We start from the raw sequence: 17,968 nt of genomic DNA on the forward strand, positions 1-17,968 counted from the left end.
TTTCATATGTATTTGCTTATCTGTCCTCACAACCACACTCTGAGCCCAGGTATGGCAGGTACTATTATTGTCCCTGTTTTATAGATGAGGAAACTGAGGCCCAGAGAAATGTTGGGGTTTGAAGAATGTTCTAAATTTAAAAGATCTTCATTGAGACAGACTAATGCCTAATACCCTTTTATAGACCTTGGTCAGAGCAGGGTACAGCATGAAAAGGCCACTTGATGAAAATGTGGCCTTGACTTAATGAATAAGTTCAAAGCTGAAAGACTGTAAAAATGACATGGTCTAGGGGTATAGCATCATAACTGTAATAGAAGAAATACTAACAGCAGAAGTTTAAAATATAAGCTACCATTTCCTGAGAGTATACTAAGTGCAAGGCACTGGGCCAGGTAATGATTACAATAATCAGAAGAGACAGGTGCTCTCATTATCCCCTTTTAACTGATGAGGAAAGAGACTGAGAAGGTAAAAGACCCTCCCTGGTCATACAGCTAGTAAGTGGCAGAGTGGGCGATCAACTTCAGGGCTGTCTGACACCAAAGCCCATGGTCTGAATCATTACTCTACTAACTCCCACATGGGGTTCAGTATAGCTGAGCCTCAGAGGAAGAGGAGGATTCGAGGTATATCAATAGGGAAAGACCTACATACAAAGGAACTAACCATGTACCAAGGCACGGATAATTTTAACTATAGTTGCCACCATGCCAGGCATTTTACCTTCATTGGTCTTGGAATCAGGCATCTACACGCTAATTTAGGGGTCATTTGTTATGCAGCATGACTTACAGAAAGCTGATTAAAATGGGCCTCTTGTCCAACATTTTCCCCAGCATTCCCATAGGAAAGGGGAAAATATTTCCCTTAGGTCAATGGTCCTACCCCCTTTTTAAATCAGAGATTTTGAAAATCCAATGATTTTTTCTGGCCTAGTCCCCAGAAAAATGAACAGAAAATTTTCATTCTAGGTTCAGAAAGTTCATAGAACTACTGAAACCTGACCATGAATCACCGGGAGTCTAGAAACCCAATGATTGTTCTCTTTGTCCTTTTGGAAAAAGTCAAAGAATATGATAAAAAGAAAATAAGTACTTTCCCCCAAATTATGAACTCCACCCCACAGTAGTTTCTCAAGCTTTAATGGGCTCTCAGATCACCTAGGGACTGTGTTAAGATGAAGCAGGTCCGAGGTTCTGCATTTCTAATAAGCTCCTAGGTGATGCATCTACTGTTAGTCCTAGGACCAGGTTTTAAGCAGCAAGGCAGACAGGAAGGACCTGAAATAGACAGATTATTGCCAGTAATATCCTGGAAAAGGAAAAGCCAAAATCACAACTTTCCCCACCAAAAATAATAACAAAAATAATTTCAGTCATTACCTATGGCTGACCCACTATGGCCTCGCTACCATGTGTATCTAGAGTCAAAGGAGACCCAGTTCTCCTTGGCCTATGCATCATAGAAGCAAAACTTTGGGTCCTAAGGATAAAAGTAAATTCCCCAGCCCCACTGTGAAGCACCCTCTTACTTTTCTCCCTTTCTCACTGTCTGGAAGGTAACAATGTCGCGGAAAGCCACGAGCGCTGAAACTCTTTCCAGGATTCGGGTGTTCTGGGCCCTGGAAGTAAAAAGAAAGAAAGAAAAGGGTGTTTTTTCAAAATATTTCTGATAAGAAGAGGTACAGCTGTGGTTAATTCAGATATAGTGACAATAATAATGACCATTGAGCCTATACCAAGAGGGGACCCAAAAAGCAGCGTTTATAGTGGTTTAACACACGAGCTTTGGATTCCTTAGACCTGGTCTGGACACAGAGCTGCCAGTTCCTGGCTATGTTAGCCAGAGTCTTCTCTGGACTTTGGTTTCCCATCTGGTAAGTGGGAATAAGGTAGAAAAATCACCTGATGGGACTGTTAGGAATGTTAAGTGAGCATGGTACCTGATATACAGTAAGAGCTCAGGAAATGTTTACCATCCTCCTTCTGGCTCTATTCTGGCTCTTTTGTTTTATAAAAGAGGAAAACTGCAGCCCAGAGAAGGTGAATGATCTCCATGTTAGTGGCTTTGCAGAACTTGCAACCAGGTTTCCTGAGGCTTACTCAGGACTGTTTACCTCTAAACCTCTCAGCTCTGAGCGAGGCACTCAGAATTTTCTGAATGATGTCTGTGGATCTTCTCCTTTGTCCTCATGGGTTTTTGTTTGTTTTTTGCTTAACAATATGAATTAGGATAGTCTCAAGTCAAAATCTCTTAACGACATGCAAACTGTTATCCAATACCCCTATCAAGCAAGCAATGTCAGGCCACTGGGTGCAAAAGAAACTGAAGTGAAATTTAGCCAGAACCCAGTCTTCCTAATCAGGGTCCTGAATGGGTTCACTTTGAGAAGCTGATGAAAGCAAAGGATTTTCTCCCTATCACAATGTGCATATGTTCCCCCCATACACAAATGTTTGCCCACAATTTCTGAGCATTTGTGTCAGAGTCTGTGGAATCCTGTTTAAAACCTCTCCTTAGATGAAACTAATAAAATATTGATAATTCCATGCATCTGCTGGCACAGTTCTCACACAGATGATCATTAAATATGTCTTGGCTGAATAAATGACTGAGGGAATGAATGAATGAAAGACAAAACTGCTGGAGAACACAGATTTTTCATATTCTTATTATGGACAATGGTTTCAATGTGATAAAAAATTCAGTGATTTTTATTTTTAAAAAATATGATTCAAAATCATCTATGAGATGGCAAGATGAATGGCATGATAAATGGAATGAGATCTCCGAGAAGGGAAAGATCAATGTGAGCTGGAAGAAGCAGCATCTTTTTGGAGATATAAGACACGGCAGTTCTAAATTTCATGCTCATATGAAATCACTACGCATTTTCAACATCTTCATGGCCATGGCTCTTTCTAAGCCAGCTGCCTGACTGAAGGGCCAATTCCAACCACAGAATTGCTCTAACTGCTCCTCCTCTGCCAAGTCAGATGTCTTTCTGGCACTGGGCCAGCAAGGCTGTGTGCTTCTCCTGGGCCATCACGCAGCAGAGAAGTCACGACTCTGTCTCAGCCCAGCTCAGAGCTTCTCCCCCAGGGAATCACTCTCTGCAGTAAAGGCAGAGCTTAAAGGTCTCGACTCATCATGGAGCTCAAGGCCTGTGCTCCCTGGAATCTCAAGGACTGTGGCACTAAATGTCCTGATACTGACCCTCAGGGGTGAGCCTACAGAGTGGCTGTGCTGACTCTGCAGCAAAGAGATGCATGTCCCTTAAGATGAGTCTGGGTTTTCCTGTAGCTGTGGCATCCTCAGAAGCAGTTCACAGGGCCCTTTACACCCTACTGCAGGCTCTCCAATCCTGGAGGCTGGAAAATTAACCTCCTTCAAAATGGTTGCCCCACCCCAGTCTTTGCCCACTTCAGGTCGTTGTACTTCCCAACAAGCCCATGGTCTCTTCCCCCTGATTCCCATATTTTCACTCACGTCCCTTTTGCCCCAACTGGCTGCCTCAGAATCACTCAAGATGTCTCTCCTGCCCCTATCCAGCTAAATCTCTCCCTCTCTGGCCCTTCACTCATCCAGGCCCCATTACCCGAGCCTGGACCAATGCAGCAGTTTTCTCTGGTCATCCTCCACTTTTTTGACAGACTGGCTTTCCTAAAACATAATCCTAACCACATGACCAGCATCCCTCAGGGACTCCCCAACAGCCTGAGAATGAAAGTCCATGCCCCTAGGTCTAACATTCAAGGCCCTTGATAACCTGGCCACAACCTTCCTCCATACCTCGTCTTCTACATCTCATTTATATTTGCTTGCACACATCTTTTTTAAGTCCTGGTCCCCAAATTAAATCCTTGCCTATTACTCTTCAACACCCTCACTTTCTCTCCTCTACAGTTCTGCTGTATCTTCCAAATAAAAATTATCCCCTCCATTTCTTCATGTCTTTCAAGGCCCAATTGGTGAGCCCCCTACCCCAGAAAGTCTCCTCTGATCCTTCTAGACAAACCAACATAAGCCCTCCTTTGTACCACAGCACTAAGATATTCAAATAACGATGGTGATCAGGTACTGAGCATCTTAGGGTTGTACCTGGTACCATATTCACACTACGCACTTAAAACATTACCTTCCATCCTCACAGAACCCCTGCGTGTTTTGTTCCCAGCTGTACAAATGAAGAAACTGGGCTCAGAAAGGTTGAGTGATTGTCCACAGTCATTGGCTAATAAGAAGTTAACCTGGATTTGGAACCCAGACTTTGAAGATCTTGTGTTTCCCACACTGTCCACCCAGCCTCTGATTGTCCCACTATTTTTTTGCTCTGTAGCTTAATGAATGATGTCGATTTACTTTTCCCTCAGTGGTTAGTAAGTCTCTGGAGAAATGGCCTTGTTTTATTCAATAGTTTTGAAGGTTATCATACCTCCCTGTTTTCTTTCCTCCACAGTACTTATCACTATTTGGAATTACCTTGTGTGCTTATTTGTTTCCTTTATTATCTTTCTCCTCCCACTAGAATGGGGATGCCAGAGGAGCAAGAACTTTTTCTGTTTTTCTCACCACTGTCTTGCCAGCACCTAGAATGTGCCTGGCCTGTAATCTATACTCAAATATTTGTTAAATAAAAGAGAAAATAGAAAAAGGAAAGAGGAGGGTTTGAAAAAAAATACTGTTTAAATAAATGAATCCAGTAAGAGCCCTAGACGTTGAGACATTTAGAAAAAACTTACATGGGTAAAGGAAGGGTCACATTTGCATTTACTGTCAGGAACACTGTTCAAATGTGTTCCTAGGGACTGTTTCTCCAAGAAGCATCAGAGAAAAGAAATGGCCACAGAAATCAAAGCCAAGGGATATCTATCAAATTCCAAATTCCAATAACCACTGGACCAAGAAATTCACTTCTAGAAAATTATTCTATGAATATGCTCACATCAGTACAAGGTTAGTCATTACAGCATTATTTGTTGTAGCAAAAGATTGGAAACACTCAATATACCCATCAAATGGAGACTTCTGAATACAAATTACAGTATACATTATACAATGAATTATTGCATAAATAACAAGGAAGAAAGAAGAAGCCCTGTCTATACAGACATGGAGAGATCTACAGACTACAATGTTAATTGGAAAATGTAGGGTACAGAACAATGTGTCTCATATATCACCCTTTTGTGTAAAAACAGGAGGAGTAGATGAAGACTTTGTGTTATATATGCACAAAGAATCTTGGAAGGATACATAAGAAAATCAGAACTATGGCAGTGGTGGGGAGGGTAAGACTGGGTATACACAGACAGTAGTGAGAAGGAGAGTTTCATAGTAGAGCATTTCACAGGCACACTTAAAACTTAACCCAAGTCAAGAGCCGAGGGTAGGTTCACCTGAATACCAGGGGGGATGCTGTAGATGATCCGGATGGTTTTGCAGTCTGGGTGGCCAGGCAAGGAATGGGGGATGAGATGGTACTCCATCTTCCCTGGAGGCTGGGTGCCTGTCTTCACCCCGTAAATGGTCTTACAAGTTGGGCACTGCAAACTCCCATCCTGAGAGGCAAAGCCAAAAAAGCTAGATTGAGAAATGGTTTTGGTAATAACCTCCCCACCCAACCCCAAAGCTACCTGAGATAAAAAGGGGCAAAATATACCCCAAAAAATTAACAGACAGTTATTTGGGCCTCTTTGCCCAATTACTTAGCCCATTTCTGCTTTCTCCAAAGTAAGAGGAGATAAATTCCATAAACAACCCTGTGGTGGTTTAGAGTTAGATACCTCAGAAAAACATATCCTTAATCTTAATCCATTCTTGTGAGTGTGAACCCACTGTAAATAGGACATTTTGATGAGGTTACTTCAGTTAAGGTGTGGCCCAAATGAATCAGGATTTGATTAATAGTGTCCTTATAGAGGCCACAGAGAGAAGCCATAGAAAGCAACCTGAAGCTAGAAGCCAATGGAACCCAGGAGAAAAAGAAAAGTATGTCACCATGGGCACTGCCATGTGAAAGAAACGTCAAGGAACTCCAAAGATTGCCAGCCAGTCAGAAGATATGGACCCACACACAAAGCAAGCCTTCTAACCTCTGAAACCTAAGCCAGTAAATTCCTGTTAAGTCAACCCATTATATGGTATTTGTTTTAGCAGCCTGGAAATAAAAACAAACCCCAACCTCTATGCAAAGAGTGATGTAAGAGAGGCCCCTGTCATTGAGGAGATAACCATCTCATCTCACTAGGGCAAGGACACACAATGAGTCATTATTTAACCACTAAGTACCAAATGAGTGGAACAGACAGCAAGCACTCTAGAGCAGCGATTGCCCAACCTGACTGAGCATCAGAATCCCCAGGGGATTTCTTAAAAATAAAGGTGCCTGGGGTCCACACTAAATCTTTTGAGCCAAAATTAAGAGGTTGCAAAGTAGAGAGGTTAAGAGTATGAACTCTGAAATTAAACCCTGGCAAAACTGCATGACCTCAAACAATTAATTACCCCTCTGAGTCTTGGTTCCCTTATGTAGCAGTTTGATATGGTTATGAATTCCAAAAATAGATATTGGATTATGTTTGTAATCTGGTCTGTACCTGGGTGTGATTACGTTATGATTAGGGCTTTGATTGGGCGATGTCATTAGGGCATTGAGTCCTCAACTTTTATCTGAGTCCTCACAGATAAAAGGTATGGCAAAGGACAGAATTGAGAGTTTTTAATGTTGGCGTTCGATTCTGAAGACTTAAGATGGAACCCTGGGAAGTAAGCTCACAGAGGAAACAGAAGCATACCCCAGGAAGAGAGAAACACTGAGCACAAGAAAAAGAAGACCCTAGAAGAGAAGAACCCAGGAAATCTGAACCCTCACAGACGTCAGCAGTGATTTTGCTCCCACACATGAAAATAGACTTTGGTGAGGGAAGTAACTTATGCTTTATGGCCTGGTATCTGTAAGCTCCTACCCCAAGTAAACATCCTTTACAAAAACCAATCAATTTCTGGTATTTTGCATCGGCACCCCTTTGGCTGACTAATATACCTTATTAGTTGAACAAGGAAAATAATAGCATCTAACCCATTGGGCCCATTGGGTTGTTGGGAGGATTAAATGAAATAATCCATAGGAATTGTTTAGCACGTGACATACCTGAATGTTATTAGTATGTTTATGATTTCTATGGCATGTCTAATGCTCATACAGCTTTGGAAACTACTAGTATGAAAAGAGAAATTAGGCACTATGTGCTGGAGGCAAAGAGGATGACTTTAAGAAAATTATCCTTCAAGAATAGTTATGAATTGGCTTAGAAGAATGGAGGATAAGGTGTGCAGAAAGAACTTAGAAGGGAATCATGTCATTAATGATAGTATTTTAAACCTTGCAACAGAGTTTGTATCTCTTCTTTTATTTGAGCCTTGCATCAACTTTCTAACATATGTAGGGAAAGAAGTATTAGTCCCTTTTACAGAGAAGGGAACTAAGTCCAGCAAGATTAAAGGACTTGCCACTTAAGCAGGCCTAGGATCCCAGTGGGTCTGTCTAAATCCCACAGGATTTGCAGTGCACCTCAGTGGCTCTGTTAGTGGGGAGGGTTAAGGATGCAGTGATGTAGGGATGGGTAAGGAGCCTGGTAAGGAGTTCCTGGGATGGGCTGGAGGAGCATCTGGATATGAAATCCTACCCCCAGCCTCCTAGAAAGAAAGCAAGTAACAAGAAGGAAGATATGACAGGGAACAATGTGTGTACAATGTGCTGTCACACAGCTGGGATCATCAGCATCTCCATGGGAAGACAGGGATCCTTTCCTGAGCTATTTAGAGACATTTCAGTTCAAGCTCTACTCATGTAAAGAAACAGCTCAAATTCAGGGTTACAGAGAAGGTTACTAAGGATGAGAACAAAAGGTTTAGGGTCAGCAAACCAGGATTCCACTCCCTGCTCTGACCTTAACTTCCTTTGTGACCTTGGGTGAATCACTTAATCTCCTGCTCTAGGCCCTTTTCATCTTCTTTGGTGTAAAAGAGATTTTAAAACACGTTTAGAAGTGTTTGTGTGAAAAAAAACAAGGGATAGTGTCTTGAGAAATGGTTTAAAGACGTAAGGAAATAAATGCACAGTCATCAAAAAGAGAATGAATGGGCTAAGAAACCCCCTTTAAACCCAAAACCACCTCTTAAAATGCAAGATCCAAATGAAATCTTTTAGCCTAGGGTCAGGACAGTGAACATGGGGTCCAGACATCCATCTACCCATCAATTATTGAGTACCACTATGTGCACATGCTCTCTAAAACACTGTAAGAGGTCCCATAAATGCTGTACTTTGGAAATGTCAGTCAAATAGGCTAGATAAATAATGAAGGAAATAAGTTACAGTCATAATACAAAGGAGGAATAACATTGAATGATAAGGGTAATAATACCCTCTAAGTAGGTATTATTTTATCTCCATTTTCTAGATGGAAAATGAAATCCCAGAGAGGTTGACTTAACATGTCCAAGGTCATTTGGCTAATAAGCCAGGATTTCCAGCCTGGGTATGCTGCCTCTCTTGCCTTTACTCTTTTCCACAAGACAAGAGAAGTATACAGCAGCCCTGGAAATCCAGGCATTTTTCGAATGGGTTAGAGGTGGGGAGATGTCAGGGAGATCGCAGACTCTGATGTATTCCAAGTTGGACCTGAAGATATGAGTAGGATTCCCACTTACAGAGTTGGGGAAGGGATGTGGTAGCTTGAGTTATGTACCCCAAATTTAGATGTGCTCTTGGTCTGAATCCACATTCCTGTTAGTCCACATTCATTGTAAATAGGAGCTCTTGAAGATGTTATTTTTAGCTAAGATGTGGCCCAGCTGAATGAGGTTGGGTCCTAATCTGGATTACTAAAGTCCTTTGTAAGCAGAAGAAATTTAGAAATAACAAGAGAAAGCCACTAAGCTGGAAGTCAATGGAACCTGGAGGAGAAAGGAGAGGACACTATCATGTGCTTGAAAAGCCAAAGAATCCAGGGGCCACCTGGAGCCAGTCTTCAGAGAGAAAGCACTACCTTACTAATGCCTTGTTTTCTGACTTCTCCTAGCCTCAAAACCATGAACCAATAAATTTCTTTCATTAAGCCAATCCATTATGTAGTATTCATCTTAGCAGCTGAGAAATTAAAGTCAGTGGTGGAGGTGGGGTAGAGGTATTTCAGGCACAGGAAAGAGCATGAGCAAATTCAACAACTTAGAAAAAGCTCATGCGTGGTAAGAAGAGAAGTATCACCTAAGGAAACTCCCAGAGTCCTGGAAACCAGTCCTACTGAGAAAACACCAACAAACTGTGTATTAATGGACAAGGCCAGAGTCACAAACAGCCTGCCCCTACCTCTAACAGTGGCATTCTAGGACAGGGATTCCCAGGTATACTTTGGCAACAGTGTCTGATGCCTTCAAAAGGCCAACCACGGGTGTCTTAGAATTGTCCAAAGAAAATGAATTACAACTGAAAATCACTAGATACCAGGTAGCTCTGGAAAAGGGTGATTGGAGAACTCATCAATGCCGGTATGAATGAGTGCTCACCAGGGACACCTCAATAAGCACTTCCTTTACCATCACTGATGGGGGCCCAGAAACAATGGGCCATCACAGTGGCAACTCCCCTCAGGATCTTCATGGGCATAAGTCTACATCCCTCAGACTAACCCCACACAAGGTGGAGACTGGGGGACTTGGGTAGCCAAAATGGAAGGTAAGGGAAGACACATTTTGTCAACTTTGAAAATTCTACTAAGGATTGATCTTGCTAAGATCATCTCTCATGCTGTCCTGGGGTGCCTTTCAGACTTCTCCAAATCACCTGGATGCAGCCCTGGCAAGACCCTCATGCCCATCCCCCTCTAGGGCCCAGCATGGGAGGTAGCAGCAGCCCACAGCCTGGCACTGACCTTGTTCCCATTGTTGTACATAGCGACCAGGCAGTAGATGTGGTAGATGTGGCCACACCTTGACAGCTTTCCCACCAGATCAGGCTTCACCGTCGGCTGTGGACCCTTGTAGCCTGAGGGGGCTGTGAGGCGCTCCATACAGATGGTGCAGTCCTGGGGGTGGGAGAGGACAGAATAGAGAGATCCTCAAATCCCACCAAGCCATGGAGGCCAGAACATCTCCATGATGGCTCCCACTTGTCTCAGAGGTCAAAAAAGTTGCGATCAGTCCTCTTCTAGAAAGCCTACAAATCAGGGCATATGTATCCTTGGAAGTCTAAATACATTTTGTCTCATTTTACACAACACAGAAACTGCTAAATAATTCCTGGAAGTTTTCCATATTAACTTGGGCTTGCCAATTAAATCCTAACCTCCTTGAGGGTTGTGGCAATGCACTGTCCTTCCTTTGTGTCCTCTGAAGGCTAGTGGAGAAAATAATGACTGTTGATAGACCTTTTGAGAAGTTTTATTTCAACTGTACTTTTGTAAAGGGAATTGTATTTCAAGTATACCGGAGGTACTGCTAGTTAAATAAACTGAAGACAGGATTTTTCAACCTTCGCTCTACTGACATTTGGGGCTGGATAATTCTTTGCTCTGGGGCCTGTCCTGTACACTTAGGATGTTTAGCAGCATTCCTGGTCTTTACCCACTAGATGCCAGTAGCACCCCACATCTCAAATGTGGCAACCAAATCTTTCTGCAGATATTGCAAAATGTACCCTAGGGGACAAAATCACCCCCAGTTGAGAACCACTGCTATATATATATATATATATATATATCACCTATTTTAAAATAAGCCACTATGGCTTATCACACTGTTTTTCTAAAATCCAGACCATCATGCTAAGGTTGCTTGGAACCAGTGAATGTTATGCTGAACAGGGAAGGGGAGAGGTTAAGCCTCAGCTGCAACTGTGGCAGCAGGTCCGTCAACTCTGACCACTTCTGTCCCAGTCAGAGCTTAGAATGTATCTCCTGCTGCATCCTAAAAACCAAGGCAGAAGAAATGCTTATGGGTAAAGGAGAAACTGACAATGCCCCACGTCTTCTCCACTCACCTCATCTGGCGGGTGCCGCACTTTCTGCAGATACTTCTTCAGCACTTCTTCAGGGGTTTTGCCTGGGGGGACAGAAGAATCTGTGGGCCACCAGGGATCAAACAGCCTTGTCAAGGGAGTGACAGTCAAACTCAAAGCAGGAGAGGGGAGAACCCTGAACAAGAAAACCCCTAGGACTTCATTCTGTATTAGATTTAAGAATGTGAACAGGAGTACAGGGGGTAGAAGAGCAAGAGAGGTGGTCTGAGGAGCTGGGAGGTGTTCAGATCCATCTTTACCTCCAGTGGCCGCTTCCCTGACTTCCTCCTGCCTATGGCTAACAAACTTTTTCATTGAAATAAGTCAAGAGGGAGTCTCCTTCTAGCCAGGGAGCATGGACTAGCCCAAAGGATACAAGGAGATAACAGAAATGTAAGTGCCTCGTAAACTGTTAAATGTTAAATAAACAGTTCCTCTTACTGCACCCACTTAATTTCCTAGGTACTGTCTATTCTGTGATGTTCAAAGGGAGATATCAATTTTTTTAAGGGAAACCAGGAAGTTACGATCCACAGCTTCAGAACAGTCTTCCTTGGTTTTTGACGGTGTCATCACTGCCAGCAGATGTAGCTTGGCAGCAGGGAAAGGGTGAGTGGGCTGAGAAGCATCCTGACAAGTTGCAATGATTTTGGAACTTCTTCAGGAACTGGACCGATGGGACACAGCCCAGTTTGAAGGCAGACGATGGGATGATAAGCCCTTCAAGGAGGCTCAGAAGGAAACAGATCCATGCCACCTTGGACCACTCTCTACACCTCTCTATGCTTCAGTTTTCTCATCTGTAAAATGGGGAAGAGGAATATCTCCCACCCTAAGGGTTGTTGAGATGATTAAGTAAACTAATGGATTACAACCCTTTAGCAATTTGCCAGATAAGGGCCCAATAATAATAACAATAAGAGTCAGAAGGTAATTTCCTATGAGACTATGAGTCAGCCAATCTATTTCATTATAAGCAGGGTCACTTCAAAAGATTGGAAAAGCAGGATAAGCATTTGGGGAAATAATTCATGCAGCAGCTGAAAGCTGGAATACAGGCTCCTCCTTCTACTGTTTGGCTTCAAAGCTTCTAAGAATGAAGTTTCTGTTAAGTGAGAGCCTGTGACTTGCCTGGCCCCAGGCTTAGGACACTATATATATGATTAGATTTATACGTCACAATAAGCTTGCGAGGTGTGTGTGTGTGGGGGGGGGCGGGGTTCAAAACATTTAAGCACATATACCAGCAATTAGAAGGAGCAGTGCTGAGGAGGGCTTCTGTATGCTAGGGAAGATACAGGCATTGATGCCTCAGTTCCTGGATCTTGGGGAGGTATGGAGAAGTTCCTGAAGGAGAGTGGCATGGCCAGGGAATCTGGGGGCTCTAGAGGGACACAAGAGAGTGGCTACTTCCCAACTGTCATGGATGCATTCCAGAGCATACCTGCAGGATACTGGCTGTGAGCACTGTGACCCCATTATAAAGATGAGAAAACAGATGCTCCATGAAGTTACACAACTGGTAAGTGACAAAGTTGGGATTCGAATCCAATCTGTTTTGGCTCCAAAGCCAAAGCAGTCTTTCTCCTCTAACACATTTTTTTGTGCCATATTCTATAATTTTATGTGTTTCTGTATTTTCGCATTGCATATTCTTCTTTCCTAAAGTGTTTCCATTCAATCCATTCACAGCCCACTCTGGTAAAATCATTAGAAGAGGTGTTAGCTTTAGGCCCACATAACAGATGCAGAGATTAAGGCACTTGGTGATGGAGGCAGAGCCAAGGCTGGGAGACAAGTCTTTGACTCCCCGTTCCTATAAGAGAAGGAGGCTGGTACCTTTCTTGGCTTGTTTTTTGGTGGTCTTGCGGCTTGTGTTGGAAACCCCTGGGATGGATTTTATTTCACTCTTGCTGACAGGGGGCGGGTGTAGGACCAGCTTTGGTGGCCTGGTGAGACACACAGGCAGCCCTGCCGCACTCATGAGAATCCCAGTGATTCCTGGAAGGGGCAGAATATGGATGAGGAAGGACTGAAGACTGAGTTCCTCACTCCCCCAATTCTTCCTTCCCTATCCCAGCAGAGTCCTCATAGTTCATTGATTCTCTCCTGCACCCTCCGCTTTTCCCAGAGATTTACTAATCCACTCACCTTCAGGAGTATGTTTTGCTCTAAGCAATCATTTCTCCCCAAATTTCTCTTGCCCTTCCAATGCAACTCCTGAAATCCCCATTTGTTTTCATTAACATCCAAATTCTCTGGCTTTCACAAATACCCATTACCTATTTTGTTACTTCCATTTTTATACCTGCAGCTAGTCCAGTCCCTTGTTTTTCTTACCTGCCAAGGCAGGATTGACAGGACTGGACCCATTTAAGTTCTTCACTGGGACGGTGGGGACCCTGGAGAAGGAAAGAGCAGATATATTGTGGCTTTGTCAGGCAGGGGAAAACAGGATCTGGGACCTTAAAACGTCACCGATGGAAAAGAAACTTCACCTTTCTCACAGAAATTATTTATTTCTACTAAAGAAGTAGTAAGTTCTTAACATAGCAGTTGGCAGTGAAATCTTCAAAACCTAAGTCAGACCATGTCACTCCTCCATTCAGATTCCTGCAATGGCTCCCAGTTCAGAGTCAAACTCCAAGTCCTAATTAAATGCTAATTAAATACTCTATCACCCCAGTCTCCTTATCTCTCCGGCTTCCTCTCTTAATAACATTTGCCTCTTCACTATGCACTTGAGTTCCTTCTCATATATACTGGGCAGGCTTCTGACTCAAAGTCTTTGCATATGCTGTTGCCTGTGCTTGAAATGCTCTTCTACCAGATGTCTGCTTGGCTCCTTCCCTCAGCTCCCTCAGTCCTGGCTCTGATCTTACCTACATCCTGCTATCGACTCCTCTGTCCCATCGTCTCATCTGCTCTTTTCCTTTTTTGACCATAAGTTGTTTATTATCTTGCCTTCTAGAACTTAAGCACTACAAGAGCGTAAATTTCTCTTTTGTTCAGAGTCTGGCACTGGCAGGCACTCAAATATTTATTTTGTTGAGTGAATGAAAAATAGAGAAGTAGGTTCAAACCTGAGTGTACCTAAGCAGCCAGAACCTCCAAAGGTGGTGCACAGGAATTTGTATTTTTACACAGCTCTCAAGAGGACACTGAAGTAGCTAATCCCCAGTCCAACATGTGGAAAACATTGCTCTAACAGCTGTCACTTCTTTTCCCTGAGAAACATAAACATCAGGAAAAGCCATCTCTACTTTCTATCTTCTCCCAGCACTCAGGCCAGGCTGGAGAGGGGCTGGCACAGCTGTTGGGAAAGGCGAGACCTCCCACAGGGCTGGGTCTTGGCATCTCCTCTGCCATCCCAGCTTGCACAGCTGAGCTTTGAGTGGGTACACAGGCATGGAAATGCCAACGGACTGGGTCAAAGATGACTCTGGGGTCCAGGCAGCCTGGAAACCCATGGGTCCACTATGGGGCAGCATGGCACTATAGAAAGCAGGAAGAGGGCCAAAGAAGATTTGTTTATTTATGTTTCTTCATCCATTCAGGAAAGTCTTTACTGAGCTCTGTAGTTTGGGTTGGGCACTATACTAGATGCTGGGAACACAACAATGAACAGGACCCAGCCACGGCCTTGAAGGACTTTGCCATGTGCCCGACATCTGGACAATCCTAACCATTTACACATATCGAGCTCCCCTCATTCCAGGCACAGTTCTGGTCACAGTGTATAAACCAGCTACTCCTCCCAGCAACATATTCAACAGGTATAATTATTTGTTAACTCCATTTCATAGACAAGGAAGCTGAGGCACAGAAAGATTAGACAGATTTGATTCAAGCCACACAACTAAGGATCTAAACCCAGAAGTCCATTTTCTTCACCACCACCATGCTGGCGCTCCTAGGTCTTATCCAACACATGTAACACCCATGAGCACATGGGGACATCAAGCTCAGAGAGTGTACAGAGGAGAGCTGGAGTGGCAACGTGTATCAGTCTCTGTGAAACCAACTTGGCACCTTGAGGCTGAGCAGGGGATCATCAAAGACTACTTTTCTTCAGGAACTGTCCCCAGAAGAAATCAAACCCAGATGGGGGAAGGGAAAACTGAATTCAAAACTAGGGGAACTGGACCAAGGAAAGGGAATGGACCTGGTTCTGGGCTCTGTGACCTGTCCCACAGGGCCAGGTATGGTTCAGTGGACAGCAAGTCAGGAAAAGCAAGTTCACATCCCAACCTTCCAATGAACTTTGAAAGGAGGGCCTGGGTGCCCTGGGGGCTCAGATTCTTTTACCCCAGCTCCAGTCCCTGAAGCTGGGAAGGATCTGGCTTCCCAAGCCATTTCCTCTACTCCCCACCAGGGGGCACCATGCACAGCCCAGCCCTGCACCTGCGTTCCCCCTCACCATCTCAGCTGATAAGTAGCTGTGATCTGAGTGACAAAAGCTACCTTTGTTCCCACAAACTGGACTGGCAGGTTTCCACACCCAATCTGGTCAACCAGGAAATAATCCAGTCCCCAAAGCATGAAGACAGCTGGTCTTCAGGGGCCAGGTCTGGGGAGAGAGAGGGTCTGCATGTGGGCCCCAGGAATCCCGTGGCTACTGTGGTGCCAACACGTGGGAGAAGTTCCTGGCCCTTCCATGTCAGGAAAGGGACAACAACATGATGACCTGTCACTAGGATCTGGGTGGCAGCAGGCTTGGGGGTGGGAGGACTATTGACTTGAGAAATACAGAAGGTTATCCTGGGAGGAACACTGGGCAAGGAGTCAGGAAACCTGCAGTCTAGCCCAGCTCTGCAGCCCCTGACTTGCTCTGTGCCTTTGGGAGTCAGGCAGCCTCTCTCAACTTTAATGACTACCTCTGGGTCACCACAGCTAGAAAACCAAGCCCTCAAAATACTTTATAAATAGCTTCGCCCTGTGCAATTTTGGGTGGTTGTTTACATCTCTGTTTCCCAACTGTCAGAACAGGCTGGGCTTGAGAAAGGTTTTCCTGCTTTAGTGCTCCGTTTTCTCAGATTCTTGTGGATGTAGACATCAAGTGAAGTGCAGGGAAGAAATTAGGATTCTAGGGTTTGCAATATCTGATGCTCCATCCCGCCATGACTGGCTAAAATGAAAAACCCTTAAGAGAGACCCAGTGTGAGACCCCAGCAACACATGCCTGAGCCCTCCTTCTGGAAAACACCAGCCCAGTGGCACACATGCTTCTCACATCCTCCAGGCAACTCAACTCAGCCGAAGCTGTCTGGCCAATCAGAAGACCCCTCCTCTATTCCAGTGGGCTATTCCCAGGAATGGAGGAGCCAAGTTTTGATTTCCATCCCTAAAATGTAAAAGCAAAAAGAGAAGAGCTGGTGGCAGGGGAAAGGGGTATTGGAGGAAGAATATCTCTGTAGACACCATAGTGAGAAGCAGTGTTTTCTGGGAGTTAAGCACTGCCAACTCAGGAATCCTAAGGCAGGACAATGGTCTTGTCTCTACGGTAACCAAGGCCTAGCTGGATTTAGAGAAGCCTCCATTCTAAAGAAGAGGGACAGAGGGGCGACTCCCACCCTCCAATGCACAGCCCCCCTTTCTCTCCTCTTTAGAAACCCCCTGCTTGTATGTCTGAATAAGTCACATGCTCTTTTGTACCTCCCCACCCCCAAGCCCTCCTCTTCATCCCACTTCTACCCTCCTCCCTGGTTTTCCTTTTTTCCGTGGGAAAGTTGCTTGAAGAGGTCATGGGTAGAGAGAGGAGGGGGTAGGGGGTGCATAGCAGAAGGTCCATGGCAATGCCAGACAAAAGGAATAAACACGCCAATTAAATGGCCAAGAAAGGCTTCGGGAAAAGATGGTAGTGGGGGTGAGGGAGGTGGTAAGAGGTGAAAAGGAAAGGGACGGAAGATAGAGTGGGGTAGGGAGGGGAGTCTCCTGTCAGGGAAACAGAGCAGAGGAAAAAAACTTGTTTCTATAGCCCTTTTGAAACTGCACTGCCTGGACCTCCACACCATTCTCTAGCTCCAGCTTTATTGGCAGGCAAAGGGAATAAAGAAGAGAGATAAAAGAACTGCTGACTCCCTCACTGAGGTTCAAAGCAATGTGGGGTGCCCCTCCCCACATTACAGCCTGGGGTCACTTGGCATTTGTCAAGGGCACTAGAAATGAGGTGGGGTGTTAGACCCTGCTCAGCCTTGACTTCAGTTCAACTACTACACAGTGCATATTCAATAGGATAACTGCTAATAAGAAGGAGAAGAATAGTAGCTCATACTGACTGAAGTTTTATTGTGCAGCCAAGCATTGTGCTAAACCCATACATAGAATATATCTCACTTAATCCTATAAGGAAGTCCTACAAGAAAGGTACATTTACCATCTCATTTTACAGATGAGGAAACTGAAGGCAGACTTTGTAAAACTTGCCCCCAATCACACAGCAAAGAAATTGGATTCGAGCCTAGGCAGTCTGGTTCTGGCATCTATGATCTTATCACTGTATGAGTTGCCTTCTTCCACACCAGCAAATACCCTGGAACTCTGCTAAAAGTCCCAGGATGCTGCTGTGTGAGAGTATGGCATAAGGAGAGCAGCTGGGTAGGTACTCATTCCCCCCACCCAAACACTCCTGAATGCATCCAACCAGCATTTTACCATTAATAAATTATCTTACATACAAGGAAGGAGCTAGCTGGGCTTTGGCCAAAGGGCACTGGATGAGGAGACCAAAACCTGGGTTCCAGCCCCAATTCAGTAGCACGAGAGTCATGCGGCTTTCCACGCAAAGTAAATTCTGAACTTAAGTGCCCATGCCTAAAACTGACATCATGGGGTATGGGAATAGGATCATGCAGGCAAGAGCATCTGGTGAACTGCTAAGGGGTGAATTCCCCTATGGAGAATTTC

At 44.4% G+C, this 17,968-nt stretch overlaps 1 protein-coding gene and 1 long non-coding RNA gene across 3 annotated transcripts in view; one reads left to right on the forward strand and one right to left on the reverse strand.

Annotated features, from left to right (window-relative positions):
- Positions 1-17,968, forward strand: part of LOC131280004 (uncharacterized) — a 62,048-nt gene that overhangs the window by 15,966 nt on the left and 28,114 nt on the right. The window lies entirely within an intron of this gene.
- The window catches only part of DTX4 (deltex E3 ubiquitin ligase 4), a 32,649-nt gene that overhangs the window by 4,496 nt on the left and 10,185 nt on the right, over positions 1-17,968 (reverse strand). For both annotated transcript variants that reach the window (XM_004479244.5, XM_004479243.5), the window contains exons 3-8: positions 13,403-13,464; positions 12,902-13,063; positions 11,045-11,106; positions 9,939-10,091; positions 5,403-5,564; positions 1,535-1,624 (exon numbers count right to left, since the gene is read on the reverse strand). In XM_004479244.5, the coding sequence (XP_004479301.2) occupies positions 1,535-1,624; positions 5,403-5,564; positions 9,939-10,091; positions 11,045-11,106; positions 12,902-13,063; positions 13,403-13,464 (691 nt within the window). The remainder of the gene's footprint in view (positions 1-1,534; positions 1,625-5,402; positions 5,565-9,938; positions 10,092-11,044; positions 11,107-12,901; positions 13,064-13,402; positions 13,465-17,968) is intronic.

This window comes from Dasypus novemcinctus, chromosome 10 (genome assembly GCF_030445035.2).
Source record: "Dasypus novemcinctus isolate mDasNov1 chromosome 10, mDasNov1.1.hap2, whole genome shotgun sequence".
Lineage (NCBI taxonomy): Eukaryota > Metazoa > Chordata > Mammalia > Cingulata > Dasypodidae > Dasypus > Dasypus novemcinctus.